Below are 17664 nucleotides of genomic sequence, written 5' to 3' on the forward strand. Positions count from 1 at the left end.
AGGAATGAGACTAGTGCGGTGCGAATGGGACTGCAAACTCATACAACTAAGCAATTTAACATGTTTTTAGAACTTTCTTTTTTTAATTAATTTACTTTTTTAAGTAGTCTCCACATCCAGCGTGGAGCCCAAAGCAGGGCTTGAATTCACAACCCTGAGATTAAGACCTGAACTGAGATGAAGAGTCAGACATTTAACCTAATTAACTGAGCCACCCATGTGCCCTGTTTCTGGAATCTTAAAATGTTTGATCAATTAATTTCAATTCTGGAAACCCATCCAAATGATAGAATCAGAAATGTAGACACATTATATTAAAAAAGAATTGTAACAGACAAATTGCCTATCACCTCACATCTGTCAGAATGGCTATCATCAAGAAGAAATAGGTGTTGGCAAAGATGCAGAGAAAGGGAACGCTTGTGTACTGATGGTGGGAATGCAAACTGGTACAGCCACTATGGAAAACAGTATAGAGATTCCTCAAAAATATTACAAATAGAGATACCATATGATCCAGCAATCCTACTTCTGGATATATATCCAAAGGAAATAAATTCAGGATTTTGAAGAGATATCTGCATCCCTATGTTCATTGCAGCATAATTCACAATTGCCAAGATGTGGAAACAACCTAAGTTTCTGTCAATGGAAAAATGGATAAAGAAGATGTGGTATATATATACAATGGAATGTTATTCAGCCATGAGAAAGAAAATCTTGCCATTTGTGACAACATGGTGGACCTTGAGGGCATTATGGTCAGTGAAATTAACCAGACACAGGAAAACAAATACTGCATGATCTCACTTATATATGGCATCTATATGTGGAATCACTTATATCACATATATAATATCACTTACATGTGGATTCACTTCTATGTGAAATTGGCTTTATAAAGCCCAACTCACAGAAACAGGGAGTAGACTGGTGGTTACCAGGGACTAGGGGTGGGGGAAATTGGGAGGTGTTTTCAAAGGGTAGAAACTTTCAGTGATAATATGAATAAGTTTTGGCTAATTATGGTGTGGTGATTATATTAATAACATTGTATTATATACATGAAAATTGCTAAGAGAGTAGATCTTAAAAGTTCTTACCACAAAAAAGAAATAGCGATTATTTGAGATGATAGAGGTGTTAGCTAAGACTATGGTGGTAATCATTTTGCAATATAGAAGTTTATCAAATCAATACATGGTACACCTTAAACTTACACAATGTTATATGTCAAGTGTATCTCAATAAAGCTAGAAAAAAAGAGAATGGTAAGCTACAGAATATTCACTGAGAAAGATGATATGTAGTCATTTAATCAGCTGCAGAATAATATTTAATAAATGACATATTTTCATTAGTTTAGTGGGAAAAATAAATTGTTAGAATTGAATATGAGGTGTGATCACAATTTTTGAAAAAAAAAAAAAGAGTAGAAAAATGACTAGAAGGAAATACTCTAAAGTGTTAACAGAGGCTCTCTCTGGGGGGTAAGAAAACATATTTTTCATACTTTTTTGTGTTTCACTATATTTTTCACATTTTCTACAATACACACTTATTGTCACAATCAAGAAATATACAGTAAAAGCTATTCTATATCCCTGAATTTTGCATTTATACTGCAAAGTGTGATCATGACTTTTATTTAAATGAGTGCTATTTTACATAGGAAACTTTTCTTAAAATTTTTTTTAAAGGGGGGGAATTCACAAAAGAAATGAGACAGAGAAAAAATGATATGGATGGAACCATCTCCCAGCAAGCTTACAGCTCACCTCACAGACTAAATTGGAAATAAAGACCAGTGGGAAAGGGGTAGAAAAACTGACACACAATACAAGAACAGTTGATAAGGGGGGGACTAAAAGCTGCAGTTGACTTCCAGAACTGATGGAGCTGGCAGATATGAATTTTTCAATTTTATGAGAATGATAGGGATCTGAAATAAATCTTCAGTATTTTCTTTTTAAGATAAATGTTTTAAAATAAACGTCTGCAGCATGGATGGATGGCTAGTGCCTGTGTCCTGTCTTAGAGCTGATCATAAATAACACTGAGAAAAATAGCTTTGACCATTCCAAAAAGCACCTTTATTTTTTACTCTCAAGAGCTTGGAAGATTATATTTTGATGCATTAAGCTAGATTTTTTTTATGCAGCTGCAAATATCAAGAGGAGCATAGAAATTTTCTTCAGATGGAAGTAACTACTCAGGCCTTGGCTTAGAAGCAAATCTTCATTTCCAGATGTGTCTGAAAACCAGTGGGCACATCAAATAGTCAGAATACAAATTCAAGTTTAAAGGCATTTGATGGATTTCTGATTTAGAAACCCTTTGTTGAACCTTCAGGTGAAATTATTAATTGTTCTGCAGCCCCACAACCAAGGAAAATAAGTAACCTTTTGTAAGTCCAAACTTCTAAATATCAGATTTGCTTAAACTGCCCCTCCCAATTTCGGTCTGTACATTAAGGCGCTTATAACTTTACTGTAGGACAGCTTATTCAACAACTTCAGTTTCCTAGTTCACTATTGGAGGAGAACAGGGCTATGCTGAGGGTAGACATAATGAAGAATCAGATACATCCTTCATCTTTAAAGTGTTAGCTTCACTATACTAAAGTGACTTAATGGCACACATTTACTTCCTGTTTAATATGTCATTGGTTTTTTTCTGTTATGTTTTAAAGAGGAGTCACACACTTGAAAAGAAAGGTGAACAAGAAGACCTGCTTGGTGGGAAGACCTCTGCACACAGGCTGTAGAGAAGGGGCTCAGGGAAGCCAGGAGCCCATGCTCAGTCTCAAGAGGGAAGCCATGATTTAGCCCTGTATTTCCAATCTGGTTCATCAAGATAAACCAGAATCCTGTGTTTTTGTCCTAAATCTCCCACTTTTTAAATACTGTCTCTATTTTGTTAAGCACACAGTGCATTCCAAACCAAACATTTCCATGACCCAAACAGTTTTGCTAGTGTTTGTTTTAAAATCTCATTTCTAGGGGTTAAGAATTGCTGATTAACCCTAGTATCATCTAGTTATGTCCAAGAAGGGGATGCACTGGAATATTCCCAGGTTGGCAAAGAAGGTCTGGGGAAGACAACTCATCTTTTGTGGAAAAGACAGCAGGGAATTCATACTTCCAAGTGGAATTTGGTTGAGCTGGGACCTCTGAGGATGGCTGGAAGATGTATGGAAATATCCTAATTCTAAACACCATGGAAGTCACAGTTAGGTGCCCTTGGTGGTTATCATTCTACATAGAATAAAGATAAAGCCTTCTTCTGAGAGTCAAGATATCTTCCCCATGCTCTGCAAGAATGCTTATGGGTTTATCTTCACATAACGCTGAATTTCCCCATTTAACCCACCCCCTCATTCCTTACTTTACAATGTTCTATAATGAAAAAAGGACCTTCATAGAGCTTATCTCTTAGATGTGTGAAAGAGACAATTTTTTCTGCCCAAGTAGCTCATAATGTAGCAGACAAACTGTCAGAAAAAATAGACTTCATCATGGTGAAAACCTCAGCCTGGCACCCATCTATCATAAAGCAATCTTTTAGAAATCTTGAAAACCTTCATTAAATTTCCTGTCTTTCTCCTGACAGTTATAAAATGTTAACAATATTACTCATGATGCAGGCATCTTCAGAAATTCTTTGTCCATTCCCTCCTCCCCCTACCATCAGCCATCCCATTCTCTTTGCCAAAATCTTTGGAAACATGAGACAGCCATATTCTTCACACACCCTTCCTGAGACCTGGCCCTTGCAGGAAGTTTGAGAGGGAAGTAGTCATAATCTTGATAATAATGAGAAGACTCTCTAGCCACAAGCTGCAGAGGGCAAAATGGCACTGTGTTCTGATTCCTCCACCAAAGGCCACACCCACTGTGAAGCTCAAGGGCACAGCCCTGTCCTATCCTTAGCAAATATTTCCTGGTCCTTCCCCTCCCCCCCTTTTCTCTTGCCAATCTACCAAATTATAAGTCTTCACCTGTCCATGATATATGTGTAGTTGGGACAGTGGGTCACATACTTAATCTGTCTACAGGTCATCTTTCTAGAGGGAAAATTATTTCCCTATGGACCTTACTAGCCCAGCTTTTCCAACTCCAGAGGCCGTTTCAGCAATATACCATCTCTCAGAAAAAGAAATAAAGGTCTTGCACTGGAGGCAATACCAAGGGAAAAAAAAACATAAATCAGAAATCAGAACCACACCAGATATCAGAACCACACCAGCGGTCAGAAGACACACACAGCTTTGAAATCACAGGCTGATCTATGAGATGCACAGGGGATGACAACAGCGATATACAGCCCGAGCCTGCGCTCTGTGGAGGCTTCCCAGCACAGCTCCAAAGGGAGCCAAGCCCAACCGTAGTACGCCATCATCTCACCTGCAAAAGGAACTGGTGCATCTTTATCCAGGGCTACAAGTGGTGGGTCCAAAATGACTGTGTCATTGTTCTCAGTTATGACTCCGTGATATGAAGTCTCGATCCATGGTTTGTGCTTGTTGACTAGAACACAATGGAAAAACAAAACAAGGATTGACTTTCAAGATCATCACTTGAATAGCTAATCCATAATAATATTATTAATATTGCACATTTGTCCAGTCATAGGCTCTCATCCAACAGCCGCATGAGAGACATAGAGTATTAGTTCGTCCCATTTTACACCTCAGTAATCAGAGAAGTGAGATTCAGAGAGAAGTTCAACAATTCATGTGAGCACAAAGACAGTTAGGGCAGCACCGTCCCCTTCCCCCACGATCATGCTTCAAAAGGTCAGTTAAAAGTTGCTCTAGGACTGGTGGTACCTCAAGCTAGCCACCATTTTGCTCCTTCTCAGCCACTCCACAGCAGTCATGAGCTAATCAAGAGTCAGTTTAGAGCAGCGGGACTATACGCCTTGTTCTGCTCAGGTCTTGGTTCCTGAGATCCATTTCTGTGGATTGGATTGGATCATGCCCAGGGCAGAGAGCGGTTCTGCCCACTGCAAGTCTGAATGGGACAGCAGGCTCCTCCAGGCTCACATTCTGGCATTCAAACTGGTGCTTCATTATGGACCCTGGAAGAATTACAGCCACCCTGGGCTGTCCCCACATGCCTTTGCTCTTTTATTAGCCATCAACACAAATGCAATGTAAATAATTTGCAGCTGTTGGGAGAAACAATTAATCTTTTTTCCCCTTTAATTAAACCTAGGGGCCTATTCATTAGAAATGTGTATAGAGGATATGCCACGAGCTCATCCAGTGCTTCAGATTCGCCATAGCGCTTGACTCGATGGCAGGCAACCAAATCTAGTCACAGTTGCTGGGTTTCAGGCCTGGCTTAGCCACTTCAGGGCTGGTTCTATGTGTCAACTCCCTCAACTGCAACATGGGGAAAATGATACCACTGGCAGAGTTGTCATGTCATTCAGATGCCCTGGGCTGGCCACACGGCCCTTGACCTTTCATTACTGACTCACCACCCTGCTGTCTGGCAGTGACAGTGTCAGCAGGAGAGGTGACACAGACCTTAGAGTTGAGGTTCTCCCTCATGAGTGGGGATGGGTTTACGTCCTTCTATCATAGGTCTGCCACCCTTTTCTCCTTTTAGTTGAGTACCTATCCCATATTAGGCATTTTACATACATTCATTAATCCTCACTATAACCCCATTAGATAAGATTTTGTATCTCATTTTGCAGGTGAGGAACTGAAGCTCAGAGGGGTTTAAATGTTCCCTTTTTGTAAAATAAGAGTGTTAACATTCCTTACAAATTCCTAACTTTTCTCCCATCTTCTAACTTATTTCAGATCTTTCTTGACTTTTTCTTTGTCAAAGTTGACAAACATTTGCATTTCGATGTGTAAGCAAAATTAAATCTTCTTTGTTTTGTCTATAGATCAAATCATCAGGGTTGCAAACCAATAACTTAAGTTTACATTATTTTGACTACGAGACCTTTGTTCATGGCTGAGCTAAGTATTATGCAAGGATTGCTTTTCCTTCTTAATGGTTCCACTGTCATTCCACAGGGGACATTCTTATATCCAGACACACCATCAAATAACTGAAATATTTGAAGCCATCCTCCTTTGTATATTCTTTGTATTCTGAACATAATGATTGTTTTTTTTCTTTCTACTGAGTTATGAAACACAGGACCTCTTCCCCACATCCCAACCATATTCCAGCTTTTTAATCATTCCATCTATTACTCATTCCTCGTTTGTAAAATGGAGATACTTAACTTCATAGGAATGTTGTAAAAATTGCATGCGATCATTTAGGCAAATCTAGTACCTCTAACATGAACAGGCATTCAAATATTCTTATGTTCCCCTAAGCCCATTTCATGCTTCTGAGTGTCTGAAGTGTGGCCTTGCACCCTCAGAGGTATTTAGCCCAGCTCCATTCATTCAACAAGTATTTATGGGGCACCTTAAGTATGCAAAAACAGCTTAAGGATTGAGGGTAAAACGGGTAGGGGAGCTCCTGAAAGAAACATTTGACAAAATTCAGCATCCATTCATAATCAAAACAATCAGCAAATGAAGGACTAGAAGGGAAATTCCTCAATCTGATAAAGAACTTTTGTAGAAACCTATAGCTAATATCATGCTTAATGGTTAGAGAGTAAATGCACTCCCCTAAGAGCAGGAAGAATACACAAAGATATCCACTCTTACCTTGTACTGTACTATTCATATTGTACTGGAGGTTCTAACCCATTCCGTAAAGCAAGAAAAAAAAAAGATTGTAAATTAAAAATAAAATTGCCTTTATTTGCAGAGAACATGATCCCCAGTGAAGCAAATTCTATGGGATCTACTAAAATGCTACTTGAACTAATAAGTGAGTTTATGAAGACCACAGTACATAAAGTCAATATACAAAAATCAATCATATTTTTATGGACTAGCAGTAAACTATTGGAAATTTAAATAAAAAAGGCTAATATGATAATATCAACAACCATGAAATACCTAGGAATAACTTTCACAAAATACATGTAGCATCTGTACACCAAAGACTCTAATAAGATTGCTGAAAGAATTTAAAGAGGACCTAGAGCAGTCTTAATGGAGAGATAGACAGTGTTTATGATTTGGTAGAGCCAAGATAGTTAAATGTAAATTTTTCCCTAATTGATCAATGCAAACCAAATTAAAATAATAGTAGGATTTTATAAATGGATAAGCTAATTCCAAAATTCATATGAAAATGAAAAAATCTGATGTAGCCAAAACAATTCTGAAACAAAAAGGGCAAAGTTAGAAGACTCACACCACTTGATTTTAAACTTATTATAAACCTACTACTACTTATTATAAAGCTACTAATAAAGTAGTAAGGTATTAACATAAGACAGATACAGATCAACAGAAAAATAAAGAGTGCAGAAAAAGACACACAAACACATGGTCAATTAATTTCTGACAAACTTTCCAAGAAAATCCAATGGAGGGGAAGGATAGTCTTTCACTTATGCTGAGAAAAACTGGATATCCATATTTTAAAAGAAGAATTCCAATTATATTGCACATTATACACAAAAATTATCTCTAAATAGATCATGGTCCTAAATGTAGGACTTAAAAATTGTGAAACCTTTAAAAGAAAGCATAAAAGAAAAGCTCGGTGTCCTTGGGTTAGGCAAAGGTTTATCAGAAGGGACAAAAAGAGCACTGAATAAAAGATAAAACTGATACATCAAAATTTCTAAAATTATGAATTTCTATTCTTTGAAAAACACTATTCAGAAAACATTTTTTTAAAAGCCACAGACTGGGAGATAATATTTGTGAGACATATCTCACAAAGGACTTATATCCAGAAACATATAAAGAACTCCTGCAACACAATAATGAGAAAAATAATCTGAAAAAAAAGGGGGGGGCAGCAAAAATTTGAACAGACCTGTCATCAGAGGAAATAAGAACATGAAATGATGTTCAACGTTAGTAGCTATCAAGGATATGTAAGTTAAAGCCACAATTGGATGTCACCACACCACCACTAGAATGGTTAAAATAAGACTGACAATACCAAGTTCTAATGAAGATGTAAAGCAATTGAAACTTTCATACACTGCTGGTATGAATGTAAAATAATACAGTCACTTTGGAAAATAGTTAGCAATTTCTTATAAAATGACTCAGCAGTTCCATTCCTGGGATCTGCCCAAGACAAATGAAAACATAAATTACCCAAAAAGACTTGTATGTAAATGTTCATAGAATCTTTATTCAGAATAGTACCAAACTGGAAAATAAAATGGCCATCAACTAGTGAATGGATAAACAAATTGCAGTGTATCTATATAATGGACATCTACTCAGCAGTAAAAAGAAATCAACTACTGATCCATACAACAAAATGGTTGAATATCCAAAGCATTTCTCTGGTGAAATGAAGTGAAAGAAGTCAGATACAAAAGACTACATGCTATTTGATGCCATTCATATGACATTCTAGAAAATGCCAAAGTATAAGGACAGATTATGGATCAGTGGTTGCCAGGATCTGGGGGATGGGGTAGGGTTTGCTTGTAAAGGGACATAAGAAAACTTTCGGATGATGGAAATGTTCTGTATCTTGATTGTGGTGATGGTTACATTTCTGTGTGCCTTTGGCAAAACTTAGCAATGTGCACATTTCAAAAGGCAGAATTTTATTATGTATAAATTTTACATATAATTTATAATGTGGTAAGAACAAAGTTCTTATCCTCAAGGGACCCTCAGACTGGAGAGGGGTCCATGATAACTAGTATGGCAAGAGATAGATAAGCAAAGAAAAAGCAGAGTGCTACAGAAAAAGAAAGGAGAAGCACTAATCCAGGCATGGTAATCCAGAATTAGTTCCTGAAGACGGTAGATTCGAAGTCAGGAGTAGTAGGAATTAAGCAGGGATAAAGGATGTGGGGGTCCCAGGCAGAGGAACATGCATGGGAAAAGACCAATGGTAAAAGCACCTGGTAAACCACAGGGGAAATGTGAATAGCTGGGTTTGGCTGAGAATGAAGTTTGAGGGGCAAGTCCAGCCAAGAGACTGGACTGATGGATAGTATCTACATCACCCAGGGATTAATGGCATTCATAGATTCATCCTGGAGCCACCTCCAAACGCTGGCTTTATGGGACACCACAGAACCAACTCCTTTCCAGAAAGAAGCAAGGTATTGATGCTTGTGCCTTGGCTGTTGTTAGGCAATCTCTTCCCTCCCACGACAACTGTTCTGCCTTTTTGTTCCAATAGACGGAGTACAGTCAGCTCATGCTTTGTTCCATTTGGTTGTAACTTCAGAAGAACGGACTTTTTATCAGTTCTTCACGAGATAATGTCTCTCTTTGTTACACAACTCTTCTTGAGGCTGAACTCTGTCATATCATGCCCCCTTAGGACTGCTTCTTACCTCTGTCTTGTGTCTTTCTCATGCTGTTTCAGCATCTGGAGAAATGCCTGTATCTTTGCACTCATACAGAGGAAACACCAGTGTGATATTTCTGCTCCATTTACAGAGAAATTAGGTCTTGTCACCCAATGCGTCTTTAACTAGAGTGCAGATGCATTCTCAGGAGCACTCCTTGCCTTCTCTCTTTGCCTCCACCTCTGAAAAAGTGCATTAACACTCAAACCAAGCAGCAGGGCCACGCAGCTAATGATTTACCTTTTCAATCTTCCTACTCTCATCCTAAAGTTGACCCTCAGAACTCCAATACTTCCTTCTAGGTAAAAGTGAACTGTTAGTAAAAAACAAAAACAACATACTGTACTGATTACAAAATGCTCTAGAGAGGTTAACTTACACCCCAGTAAATAGGTCAGGCTGGTCTTTTGCCTGTGATACCCAACTTCCCTCTTCTGACCTGATGCCCTGGCAGGGGTGCTTAGACCTGGGTGGATATCTAAACCCAGGGGAAATCAATGCGTGGAGTAGGCTGGGCAAGTTGGTTGGATCTTTCAATTTTCATTGAGGAGATGGGCTCAGAACCTATAATTTATTTGGTGATAGATACTTTTCTTTTTAAGATTTTATTTATTTATTTATTCATTCATTTATTTTAGAGAGAGCGAGAGCTTGAGCAGGGGGGAGGAGCAGAAGGGGAGAGAGAGGGAAAGGGAGAGAATCCCAAGCAGACTCTGTACTGAGTGCAGAGCCCAATGTGGGGGTTGATCTCATGACACTGAGATCATGACCTGAGCTGAAACTAAGAGTCAGACACTTAAATAACTGAGCCACCCAGGCACCCCTGGTGATGAATACTTGAGATAAAAGGCCATAAGCAGTTGGGGTGGCATATGTGTAATGGTTACTCAAAGTTTAGGGGGAGCTGAGAAGCCATTAAAATCAGAGAAAGCTAATCTGCCAGGAGACAGGATTTGGGAGCCAATAAGCAGAGACAAGAGAAGCACCCCAAGCAGCTGCAGGAGATACAGAGGCTGGCCACCCACACTTGTTTTCCAGTCGAGGTCTTGCTCAGTCTTCATGGACCCATCAGCCTGTTGGGTGTCTGAAGTTGCCAAGTGAAGTTTTTCATTCATTCTGCCCAGGCACCAGTTTGGTTTTTTTTTTTTTTTCTATTTGTACTAGTTTGAACAGAGTATCTGTGCTTGCAATAAAATGATTCCTAACTACAATAATTGTAATAGCATTTTAAAAAAGTATATTTATTCCCTGCTCTAGAGTGAGGGTAGGATAGGATCCCTGTCCAGGTGAGAGGTCAGCCTGACTACAGGCAATTCTGATCATTGATCTTGCACTTTCCTGCTTAGGATCCATCAGCAGTAATCCTGCCTTCAACTGCAAGATCAGATGAAGCCCCCCAAAGGCACCAGTTCCCCGATTACCCACACCTTTGCCCTCATTGTGCCATCTACTCCTCTCCTCTCCTTCTTCCTGACTCCTGCTTGTATATCCTTCCAGATTCAGATCCAGCCCCACCTCCTCCAGTTGTCCTTCTCTGTACTTTATATGACCCTGTACCACCTGCTCTCATGCTACAGGTCCACTGCATTGCCATTAGCTGTTTCCCTGTCCCTCTTTCCCATACAAGTATGAGCCCTCTGCAGGAAGAGACCACATCCTGGTCATGATGATATCCACAGGACCTAACACAGTGCCCAGAACATTGGTAAGTGAGGTGAGCACACCGCTGCCTTGCTGGCACCTCCAATGCCTGAAGCAATTAGTGGCACTTTGATTCCAGTGAGCAGGTTTTCCTACAGCACCCAAATAGAAAGAGGGCATGCCTCCCAAATCATAAGGTGACATTTGCCATCACTTAATTAGAGGCAATGTATCTTTCTTGCTAGAGGTACCAATTAGAGAGTTTTAAACACAAATCCCATGTGTGTGACTCATACATGCAAATATTCACAGAAGATGAGGGTTACATTTCACCATTTTAATTGGGTTGAACAAGCATTTGAGGAAAAGATGACTGAGTTGTTAATCCTTACCTGCTTGATAGGTGCTCTCAGTGAGGATAGCGTGTTGCTTTCCTTCCCTTCCTACCTCCTTTCCTCCTATCCATTTACCCAGCCATTTATTCACCATTCCTATTTTTTTCTTCCCTTCCATCTGTCATTTTCCACCCATAAATAATTGTTTGGAGTGTGGGTTCTCTCAAAGTCCTTACCCCAGCCTGGGGATGAGCCACATGCCATTATCCTATTAGGTACTGGCATGTGGGCCAGGAGCAAGGCTAGGGAGAAATGTGCACTGAGGGATTGTATAATCTTACAAAAGTGAGTTTCAGTTGTCTCCACATAAGCCATCTGGACAAAGCCAACTGCTCAAAGCTTGTGCAAGACAAAGCCTGAGATTGGGTGCAAGGGGTACTGGGCTTCTTGTCATAGTTCTGATACCATGTAACCTACAGGGTATCTTAGGCAAGTCTTTCAATCTTCCCAGATCTCTGCTCCCTCCTTTTATAAAATGGAGGTAATACTAATTCTGCAGGGTTAGTGGGAGGAAGATAAAATGAGACCTTGGGTCAGAGCTGACTCGGTGACTAGCATGTTGTATGTCCACAGTAAAACACCTTTGATTTTGAAGCTCAACAGGCTAGGGTCAGGACCCACATGGGACCCAGTGTACCCCAGGCAGACAATGCTCAAGCTACCCAATAAACCTGTTGGTGGGCTGACAACCTAACAGAACTCCCAGGGGATGGGAAAATTAGATTAAGTCTGTAAAGAAGATTGGGAGCCATTCAAGAGGATCATTTGAATAGGAAGAAGTCGGGCAGGGATTTTGATGGTTTAATGTTCACATTCAGTTGCTGGAGCCAACTCATTTTTCCACACAAAAATGTCTTACTTACTGAACAAAATGATTGTTACATCTATAATTCCCCAACATTGTTATTCCTTCAATATCTTATACTTCACTGCCTTTTAAACATCTTTAACCCCTAAAACCAGCCCTTAACTTACTTTGGAGTTTACACTACTAAGTGCAATTGTCTAAAACTCTTTCTGTAATCACTGTTGTTCAGCGTAACTAATCAGGAACTGCTACTCTTAAGGGACCTCTATGTGCCAGGCTCTACAGCTGTGATCTCATTAAATCCTTACAACCATCCATGAGAGGACAGCACGGGATCCATTTCATGGATGAGGCTATGGAGGTTTGGGGTGCTTAAATCAGTCAAGGTCATGGTCCCTCATGGAGGAACTGAAAGCCCCACCCCAACTATTCTTCCCTCTGACCAGCGATCAATGCAACAGCACATGCTTGTTTCCATCTCCTGTGGGTCCACTCTTGGATCAAGTGCTCTAAGGGAGTGCAAAGAGACAAAACAGCCAAGACTGAAATCTATGGGAAAACAGTCAGGGTTCTCCAGAGAAACAGAACCAATAGGAGATAGAAAGAGACAGAGATGTACATATACACATACATATATATACATATACACATATATACATATACATACATACATTTGTGTATGCATGTGTGTGTGTATACACACACACACACACACATAAAGAAAAGGATTGGCTCACATAATTATGGGGGCTGGCAAATCTGAAATCTATGGGGGCAGACCTGCAGGCTACAAGCTTAGGCAGGGGTTATTGTTGCAGTCTTGAGCAGAATTTCTTCTTTTCTGGGAAAACTCAGCTTTTGTTCTTAAAGCCTCTCAACTGATTGTTTGAGGCTCACCCACATTATTGAGGGTAATCTCCTTTACTTAAAACCAATTGATTGTAGATATTAGCCACATCTCCAAAATACCTTCATAGCAACACCCAAATTTGTGTTTCACTGAATAACTAGGTACTATAACCTAGCTAAATGGACACATAAAACTAGCCATCTTGCTCACTGAAGAATATTTTTTTTTTTAAGATTTTACTTATTTATTTGACAGAGACACAGCGAGAGAGAGAGGAAACACAAGCAGGGGGAATGCGAGAGGGAGAAGCAGGCTTCCCGCTGAGCAGGGAGCCCGAGGTGGGGCTCGATCCCAGGACCCTGGGACCATGACCTGGGCCGAAGGCAGCCGCTTAACGACTGAGCCACCCAGGCGCCCTCATTGAAGAATATTTTAAAAGGTTATATTCAAAAATGAGTGAAAGGATTTGACATGACAGTGCAAATTCCTTTTAACCCCAGATAGAAACACCATATTTTTGTTTCTCTACTGGCAAACTAATAAATAAAACTTTTGTGGCTTATGATATCAACTTTGTTCCAGAGGATAGGAAATGTGTGATACATTTTTACTGCAAATTCCATTTCATGCCTTAGATCCCAAGATGTTCAGAACAACGAATGGCAATTATCTGGTTTATAGTATATTCACTGCAAAATGTTCATCTGCTTCTCACTGCTTCAGAAAGAAAGCATTGGCAGGCCAATTTCACTTCTTATTTATGTGGACTATCTGGCTCCTTTCTGGGAAGTTGAGGAATATCAGGGGTAGGGGATAGGCACAAAAAAGCCTCTCCTCCACCACCACTAAATACATAATCCTAATAAAGCTGTAAGCCAAATACCCTAGGTCGCCCTCATGATCAGCCCCGAGCATCAGGGGTTTCAGACAAGGTGGTTCCCTTTGCAATTAATTGTCTCCAGTATCATCAGCTAAGGCACCACAAATGCAGGGAAGAATTTTCTGAGCCTCCCCTTTCCCTCCACCCCTGAAAACACACCCGGACTGAATTAGGCCTCTCTCCTTGTGCTCCCAAAACCACCTCCCTATCCTGAGCACACCAAGGTCCATACTGGGCTATAAATATCCTTTGTTTCTTTCCTCTAGCAGATGGTGGGGAAAGATACTGGCTCTTCCATGTCTATATCTCTAACCCTAGCACACACAGCAGTTCTCGAAGTATGGCCCAGGAATTCTTGGAGGTCCCTGAGACCCTTGAGGGTTCACAATGTCAAAACCATGTTCATAAAAGTACTGAGATGTTATTTGCTTCCTTTGTTTTCATTCTCTCTGGAGGAGTTTTCTAGAGGCTATACAACACGAGACCACAACAGATTTAATGCAGAAGCAGATAAGAGAATTCAGCTGTCTTCTATTAAAGCCAGACATTTGCAAAAATGTAAAAAAATGGCACCCTCTTCACTGTTTTTTTCCTTTGAATAATATAGTTTTTAATAAAATATTTTTGTTAACATGACAGGTTTATTATTATTTTAACTGAATTAATAAATGTATATTTTAAATTTTATCAGCTTTAATTAGTAATGCAATACACAGCAATAGGTATAACCCACAAAAACATAAATTTGGGGGGGGTTCTGTAATATGAGTGTTAAGGTGTTCTTTAGACCAAACAAGTTTGCTCTATGACCTGGCAAAGGATTTACAACACAGTATTTACTCCTTATGTAGGAAGAAAGAGAACAGATGTGAGTGGAGAAGACAGAGGAGAGAGAGAACGAGGAGACAGAGGAGAGGGAGGGAAAGAAAAGATACCTAAAATTGTTAAGGCAAGACTCAAATAATCAGTTCTCAGATTCAACTCAGTTGGAGGAAAGTTGATCAATGTGGTGACAAGATCAGTCCTTTCTCTGGTCCTGGATGTGAAAGAAAAGCAACTGGTTGACTGAATAGCTTGCACACCGATTGTTGCTATACCAGGTGGGTAATAGAGCTTCTGATTCTTTTGGAAAAAGGAAGTGGAGCATCTTCCCTTGCTGTATGAACTTGAGCACATGCTGTCAAGAGAATAATTGTCTGAAATCACAGTCTTTATATCTCTTGCAACCTGGTTGGAGAAACCGCCATAAAAAAGAACAAACTTCATAAATCATTCCTGCAAAAGGCATCAGAGGTTAAAAGCATTGTGATGAACTTCTGAAATAAATCTGTACTCTGAATTTTCAGAGTGTTTGGGAGGCAACCAGTGTGTCTCAAAAGAGAAATCATGATCTTAGTGATTTTAAAGGGTAACTCCACTGTTAAAGGTGTCAATTTCTCCTAGCTGTAAATAGAACAGGTATTTGCCAGCTAGAAGAGTCTCTCAGTGCTTAAGGCATCCTTCCAAAAGAGATACATGAAATCCCTGATCTCACCAGTACTAAGTGCGGGGCATGGCAAATGGTGTTAAAAGATCAATGAATGAATATGCTCTTACTACTTCTGTCAATGATCTGTGTGAAGATCCATGTACAATGTTTCTTCCCCAAATATAAATTCTCTTAACCAGGATTTCTGGTTTGGACATATTTACTTCTGAATAACTTTTGATCCGTCAAGAGAATGTTGGTTTCCAAAATACACCAACACTACTTCTGGGGATAACTGAACAAGGAAGGAAAAAAGAAAAGAAAAACAAAAAGAATGGATAGACAGGGTCCATTAAGGAAATCAGCAGAAGGTAAACAATGGCCTGGGCAGTATAGCATATAATAAGAAGAATTACATGGAATCCCATAGAATTGAGTAGGTCACAGGAGGAAAAGTAACTCCTATCTCATGAAATCAGATCATCACAGGACATTTGGATGGGAAACAAGACATGCACATTATCTGCAACAAAGCACACAAACGTACTGGCAGTTAACTCATTTAGGGTTGGGAAAGTCTAAAAGATTCTCTTGAACACAGAATGATAAATGGAATTAATTATTCAGAGCTCATTATAGTGAATTTAAGATGGGTATCATGTCATTGATAGTGTATTATTTGGTGTGCTATATATTAGTGAAAATTGAAATATTTACAAAAACAGTTACATGTTAATTCTCAACATCATTTTCTCATATTTTTTTTTTTTAATGAGATTGAATTTCTCAACAGTGATGCTTCTTCCCATCAGAATTTTTCCAGGAACTCACTCTACTTCACAAAGGGCATGAACCTGCTGCACAGCTGGCATCTGGTAAGGTTAATAGAGTCCTGGTCCCTTTTGATGTTAGCAGGATGTGTTGGTCTAGGTCCTCAAAAACAAAAACAAAACAAAAAAACCAAACCCAAACCAAAACAAACAAAACAAAACAAAACAAAAAACAATAGAAAACCCAAGATGGGATTAAAGGATTTTACAAGGGAAAATGCTTATGTGAAGGAAAAGAGGGAAAGGGCCAGAAGAGGCTGGAAATGATTTTAGACCTTGATGCAAGTGTGAGCCCGATGTAGGAAAGAAGAGATTGTTTGAAAGACTCTTATCCCATCATGGAGTCTAAATGGAACTGTATAAAGCTGAATCCCTGGGGTCATCCTCTACCCAAAGCCAGCAGTCTTAGAAATCCTGTGTCTCCTGTGTCTCCCAGGAGTGGGTCTGCCTTAGGATCCCCCAGCATCCCCACACTCAGTCATTGGCTGGAAGCAGCCCATGGGAGGCATGGCCTCAAAGCCAAGATGTCTCAACACCTACCAGCTCATTATCCACCCTATAGTTGGAGGTCTAGGAGACACTTTCTCATGACTGCCAGGCACACAGGGTGCCTGGTCATGCTCTCAGCCCCCTCAGGGTTAACTTTTAAAAAAAATTTTTTTTCTCATTTATTTATTCATTTATTCATTCCTCTATTTATCCATTCAATACATACTTATTGAGAGCCTATTATGTACAAAACTCTATTCTAGGCATGAACAATGAAATTGAGAAGAAGTATATTCCTGGAAATATCTGGGGTTGGTTGACATAGGTAAAATGTAATTAAAACATCTTGGAACAAGTGGACAGAACCTTGCCATATCCAGGACAGGCATGGGTAGTCAATCCCACTGAGTCTGGGCATGACCTCAGATTCCTTCCGAACACAGTGTTTCTAGCAAACTCTATCAATCAATAAGAAGTAGCACTTCATGTATGGTGTAAGAGAATGGTCGAGTTTCGTTCTTCTGTATATAGCTGTCCAATTTTCCCAGCACCATTTATTGAAGAGACTGTCTTTTTTCCATTGGATCTTTTTTCCTGCTTTGTTGAAAATTAACTGACCATAGAATTGAGGGTCCATATCTGGGCTCTCTATTCTGTTCCATTGATCTATGTGTCTGTTATACCATACACAAAGATAAACTCTAAATGGATGAAAGACCTCAATGTGAGACAGGAATCCATCAAAATCCTAGAGGAGAACATAGACAGTAACCTCTTTGACATTGGCCACAGCAACTTTTTCAAGACATGTCTCCAAAGGCAAGGGAAACAAAAGCAAAAATGAACTTTTGGGACTTCATCAAGA

General features: G+C 39.5%; 1 protein-coding gene across 1 annotated transcript in view; it reads right to left on the minus strand.

Moving 5' to 3' along the window:
- CLSTN2 (calsyntenin 2) overlaps nucleotides 1-17664 on the minus strand; it is a 608040-nt gene that overhangs the window by 371122 nt on the left and 219254 nt on the right. Inside the window, exon 2 of the mRNA XM_045903664.3 lies at nucleotides 4407-4529. Within this exon, the coding sequence (XP_045759620.1) occupies nucleotides 4407-4529 (123 nt within the window). The remainder of the gene's footprint in view (nucleotides 1-4406; nucleotides 4530-17664) is intronic.

This window comes from Mirounga angustirostris, unplaced genomic scaffold (genome assembly GCF_029215605.1).
Source record: "Mirounga angustirostris isolate CCGP_5_RB_7025 unplaced genomic scaffold, mMirAng1.0.hap1 SCAF_1, whole genome shotgun sequence".
Classification (NCBI taxonomy): domain Eukaryota; kingdom Metazoa; phylum Chordata; class Mammalia; order Carnivora; family Phocidae; genus Mirounga; species Mirounga angustirostris.